This window comes from Kogia breviceps, chromosome 5, assembly GCF_026419965.1.
Source record: "Kogia breviceps isolate mKogBre1 chromosome 5, mKogBre1 haplotype 1, whole genome shotgun sequence".
Lineage (NCBI taxonomy): Eukaryota > Metazoa > Chordata > Mammalia > Artiodactyla > Physeteridae > Kogia > Kogia breviceps.
Genome location: NC_081314.1, coordinates 70340141 through 70345705, shown reverse-complemented (window position 1 = coordinate 70345705; position 5565 = coordinate 70340141). Strand labels below are relative to the sequence as shown.

General features: G+C 41.8%; 1 protein-coding gene and 1 non-coding gene across 2 annotated transcripts; one reads left to right on the top strand and one right to left on the bottom strand.

The window, feature by feature from the left end:
- Window positions 1-689: 689 nt before the first annotated feature.
- LOC131757908 (U6 spliceosomal RNA) lies at window positions 690-796 on the bottom strand. The gene has a single exon (XR_009336056.1). It is a non-coding gene; the product is annotated as a U6 spliceosomal RNA (small nuclear RNA).
- A 1837-nt stretch (window positions 797-2633) lies between these two features.
- SST (somatostatin) lies at window positions 2634-4454 on the top strand. The gene is made up of 2 exons (XM_059064975.2): window positions 2634-3249; window positions 4087-4454. The coding sequence occupies exons 1-2, from the start codon at window positions 3112-3114 to the stop codon at window positions 4297-4299; spliced, it is 351 nt and encodes a 116-aa protein (XP_058920958.1). The 5' UTR covers window positions 2634-3111; the 3' UTR covers window positions 4300-4454.
- The last annotated feature ends 1111 nt before the right edge of the window (window positions 4455-5565 follow it).

Genomic DNA, 5565 nt, shown 5'->3' with positions numbered 1-5565 from the left:
AGGCAGCGGCCCCCTGGCCCCCTCCAGCCTTTGGGACTTGGGAGCAAGACCCTGGAGGTCGGCTGCAAAGGGCTCACGTTGGGGAAGTTTCAAATGTCTTTGTGCTGAATCAAACTTTATGCAAAACTTGGCCATGGGGAGGGGGCTTAAGACAGAATTTGTGTCCCCTTTTGTTCTTCTTTCTTTCTTAAGTGACTCCTAGACTCCTAACAATTTGAGGATTATAAAACTAAACAAAACAAAAAGCCCGGAAGTCATCTCATCCACAGCTTCAGCACTTTAGCAAAGGTATGAGGGAAGCCACCCAGACTTACTATTCCCAAGTAGATACTTAAACAGCTAAAGATCATGAGTATTTTTTTAAAAAAATACCAAATCATTCCATTTACATAAAGTTCAAAAACAGTCACAACTAACTTATAATGAGAGACATCAGAAGAGTACTTGCCTCTGAGGGGCAATGGACTGAAACGGGGCACTCAGAAACTTTGAAGGTGATGAAATATTCTATATCTTCATTCCCACGTTGGCTTCATAGATTTATAGGCGTGTCAAAGCTCACTGAACTGTGCACTTGAGACCTTTGCATTTTACTGTATATAAATTAGACTGAAATAGACTGACTGAACTGACATGTTTTCCTTTTAAGTTCTGATATTGCATTGTATGTCGCATTTTCTTTGTTCCTGAAAAATATGGAACGCTTCAAGAATTTGCATGTCATCCTTGCTCAGGGGCCATGCTAAGCTTCTCTGTATCGTTCCAATTTTAGTATACGTGCTGCTGAAGCAAGCACCATGAGTATTTTTTATGAGAAACAGCTGAGAAGGAAAGAGGAAGAAATGGAAGGAGGGGCTTAAGAGAGGAAGAGACTAGAGGCAGAGACTGGGATAGATATTGGGTAGGCCGAATGAGAAGGGAGGGAGACGTGCAAAGAAGGCAGAAGGAAACCAGATAGAACCAGACCAAAGTCAGAAAATGACTGGGGAGAGGGAAGTACAACAGAGAGGAATGAGGATAGGGAGTGGGGAAAGAAAGTAAAAGGGAGATTGAATAAGGAAGATTTGGAGAGAGAAGTTCAGAGAAAGGTTTGGGAAAGGAGAAAGAGGAAAAGGGAGGATAAAATGTAGAAGGAGAGGAGCAGGAGTCTGGGGAGGGATGTAGAAGAGAGCATAGAGCAAGATGAAGGGGCTGCTATTTGTTCTTTGGCTGGCTCCTGTTTTAGGAAAATTCTTCTCTATTCAATGGGGCTGCCAAGGGCAAGCCTTGAGTGGAAGAGATGTGAGATCATTTGAGGGTGCCTTGGGACAGTTGGGTTGACATAACTAGACTCTGAACCCGCAGCTTTAGGCCTAGGAGGGTTCCAGGATATATAGAGAAAATAACATGCATTGTGTTCTGCAGTCTGAGATCCATTGCTCTCCCAGACTATGCCAACACATGTGAGTGACTTTCTAATGCCTTACTTGTTCTAAGCCTTGTCTGGACTCACCAAGCCCTGGAAGCTTTAGCACTCCTTCCTGTGCCTTCTCTTATTGCTTTAGCTTACAGACACAAAAAGAAAAGGTGACAATTATTCAAGCCATTCAGGACACTTCCCAACCCCTCCTGCCTCTCAACACTGTGGTCTTGGTCTAAGTATTGAGAATACATATGTGATGCCTGGCTGGTGACAGGATTAGTCAAATTCTCTGCTTCACATGGCTTCTGAAGATACAGGAATTTTTTTCAGCTCTTATGAACTTGAAGCTTATAAAATGTCAGCCCTTGAAGAGCCTGTAGGGATCATCTGGTCCATGCCAGGGCATTAGCTGGCCATTCCTTGACAAGGAATTATTCTGGGGGAAAAAAAAGAAAAGAAAAAGCTACCAGAACTCTGATCAGGACAGCAAACATCTAACAAGACCACAACCAGAATTCCAGAACAGCATTTCTCAAACTTCCTTTTTATTTGTGTGGGGAGCAGGGGAGCACTGTTGATGCTTTTCTCACACAGAGACTTACAATAATGGTCACTCACATTCAGGGGGTTCCTGGACTTCTGTATGTCCAGACTGGGAGTCCCTGACCTAAAACTGCTACCACTAGCCAGGAATTCATTAGAAAACTCAGAGTTGAGTGAAAAGAATCCTAGTTTGGAATGTGGAGGTCTGGTCCTTGCTCCAGCTGTGTACTATGTGAGCCAGAGAATTTCACTGCCCATTTCTAGGCTCAGTGACTCAAACTCTGAGGTTTAGTAGATGTTTTCTGAGATTTCTTTCTAGCACCAAAATGAAGTCAATCTCACTTTTTTTTCCTTTAGCATTTTTTTGTCACAGTGGAATGGCAAGCAGACTAGAAGTGTCTCTGCTGCTGAGAAAGAGGGATGGAGGGTGATTTTAAGGTACTCTTCCATTATAAGGAAAAGTGAAGTTCTTTTAGAGCCCCATTACATCTTAATCTACAAGACTATTTACAGAGTTAATGGAGAAAGGTGACTTAGTCCTTCTAAAATCCACATTCCATTTTCAAATCTGTTCTTAGAGGAATGCTTATGACATTCACTGTCACAAGGAATGCTTGTAACCATCTCCACTTGTCACACTCGTATACTTTTGCATTTGGTTCCCCTAAAATGTTTGAGCATGATGATGGATAGAATTGTCTGGGTACATTTATGTGTATGCGGCTGAGTGTGATAGTGTATTTGCTTCTCCAGGGGCTGAGTGTTTGAGTGTGTGTAATTAAGTGTGCATATGTGTGAGTGAAATTATGGAGTGTGTATGTGCGTAGCACTGAGTGAATATAAAAAGATTGTGTAGATGGTGTGACGTGTGGAACCGTGTGTGCCTGTGCAGGATTTAATTTTTTTTAATAAGCCACTTTTGATTGTGTAGCTTCCTCTCACTTCTGTGATTGATTTCACGAGGGTAATGGTGCGTAAAAGCGCTGGTGAGATCTGGGGGCGCCTCCTAGTCTGACGTCAGAGAGAGAGTTTAAAAAGGGGGAGACGGAGGAAAGCATACAAGCCGCTTTAGGAGTAGCGAGGTTCAGAGCCGTTGCTGCTGCCTGCGATCAGCTCCTGGAGTTTGACCAACAGCACTCTAGCTCGGCTTCTCCGGCGCCGCCGAGATGCTGTCCTGCCGTCTCCAGTGCGCGCTGGCCGCGCTCTCCATAGTTCTGGCTCTGGGCGGTGTCACCGGCGCGCCCTCAGATCCCCGACTCCGTCAGTTTCTGCAGAAATCTCTGGCTGCTGCCGCTGGGAAGCAGGTAAGGAGACTCCCTCGACGTCTTCTTTCCCCTCTCCAGAACCGCCCAACCTTCCCGAACCTTGCCTCTGATCCCTTGCGTGAATTTAAGAGGTGCTCCCAAAGAGCACCGGTGCTTTTCTGGGTCCCTTAGCTACCAAAGCTCACAGGAAAACTTTCAAAGTCCAGAATCCCTTCTTACCTCTTTGTTTCCGCTGCTCAGCGCAGTAGGTCACTGTTCAGGTGAGTTCTTTAGCATTCAAGAAAATTCCAAGACCTTCGTAACCGAGCTCGAGGGGATGATGGCATTTATCCCCGGTGCTGACCGCGGGAGGTGCTGACCCAGGTGCTGAAAGCACGGACCTCTGAAGCTGCTACTGTCCTAAGTACCACCTCCCTCCCATGCAGCGGGATTGGGGGCTAACTGGCACTCTACAGCCAGAACACAATATGTTTACGATTGTGAAAGGTCTCGTTCTCCACAGCTGACTTAGTAAAAATGGTAAGAACAATTCTAGTTTGTAGCTCATTATATGGAAATTGAGTTAAACTGTTGGCTCATGTTGAAAAACTAATGATCTATTTCTTTCTATGTGTGTATTTTAAACCTACAGAAGCAGAAAACTTGCAGAAACATTTAAGTTTGTTAAGCTTCTTTGTGTACTTGGTGATTATAACAACAGCCCTTGTTTTTATATCCTTAACCAATTTTAAGTGTGACAAAAAGTGCACAGCTGTGAAAATTGGGGTTTGGGTGTGGTTATATCTGTTTTTCAAGCAGGCTTTTCCATTTCTTCTTCTCCACCATCCTCATTCTTATCCCCCCCCCCTCTTTCGCTCTTCCTTCCACCCCATACAGGAATTGGCCAAGTACTTCTTGGCAGAACTGCTCTCTGAACCCAACCAGACAGAGAACGACGCCCTGGAGCCTGAAGATTTGTCCCAGGCTGCTGAACAGGATGAAATGAGGCTGGAGCTGCAGAGATCTGCTAACTCAAACCCAGCCATGGCACCCCGAGAACGCAAAGCTGGCTGCAAGAATTTCTTCTGGAAGACTTTCACATCCTGTTAACTTTATTAATTATTGTTGTCCATATAAAACCTCTGATTCCTCTCCTCCAAACCCTGTCTCTCCTCCCTAATCCCCCCAATGCTCAGTAAGACCCTTGCATTAGGAATTGAAGACTGTAAATACAAAATAAAATTATGGTGAAATTATGAAAAAAAGGATTTTGGTTTCTTATTGAGTTACACCTTTCTGTTCAATACTATATGATTAACTTCATTTGTGATCTCAGTCAAGTTCTTTGAGATATGCACTCCAAATCTCACAGACATACTGTTTAAAATTCCCTGTGGTAATAAAAGTTATGTTTTAAATGGTAACCCAGATAGTTTGGGTTATTTTAAACATAAATAATCTCAATTAACTCTATGAATTCTAGTTTTAATCCAGCGGTAGTTATTGGAAGGGGCTGCCACAAACTTCAATTACATTTTAAATACACTTAAAATTATATGTTGAAATGAGTATTATTATTAATGGGTAGGCAGGCTGAAATGTCCAACTAACCACCAGGCTGATATGTAAAATAAATGATATTTTAAAAATAGAAGGGAAAAATCACTTAGAAGTTGGAGGAAAGAAGCTGGCTTAAATAGCTAAAATAAAGTTCTGAACTTTTAAAATGTGTTTATAGTTTGTGAACATTTATCTAGAGAAGAACATTGCTTTAATATCTTCTTTCACAATCCTCTCTGTAACTGAACAAGGTTAAGTGACTGCTTCTGTTTTAAAAGTAAGCTCATAATTTTTTTCCTCAGGGGGAAATACCAACTTAATTATAAGATTCCAACATGAGAGCTGTGGGTTGCAAGAAACATGTGTGTTGGGTCACCTCAGTGAATGCAACACTATTGAAGGTATCGGAGTATAATATCATAATTGCAAGACTTCTTTTGATTTTATCAAAGTGAGAGTCAAATAAAAGACTTCTTTTGATTTTATCAAAGTGAGTCAAATAAAAATGCAAACAATAATAAAAATAGTCAGTACCTGCTAGCTATTATTATTAGTACTATAATAACATACTAAGTGGTACTGCTCAAGACAGAGATAAAAACATTGCTAATTTAATTCACAGAGACCTTAAAAAGGTGTCCCTTTGGGGATGTGTGTTTTAACTATCAACTGTATTTCTGAATAACTGCTAGAATAAGAAACCAAATATAAACACAGAAACCCAGTGTAAATCCCCATAGTATGAACTTTCTGATGGGAGCATATAAACATCTAAGAGGAATTTCTTATTTTACAGAAAATATTTATGTTAGATAA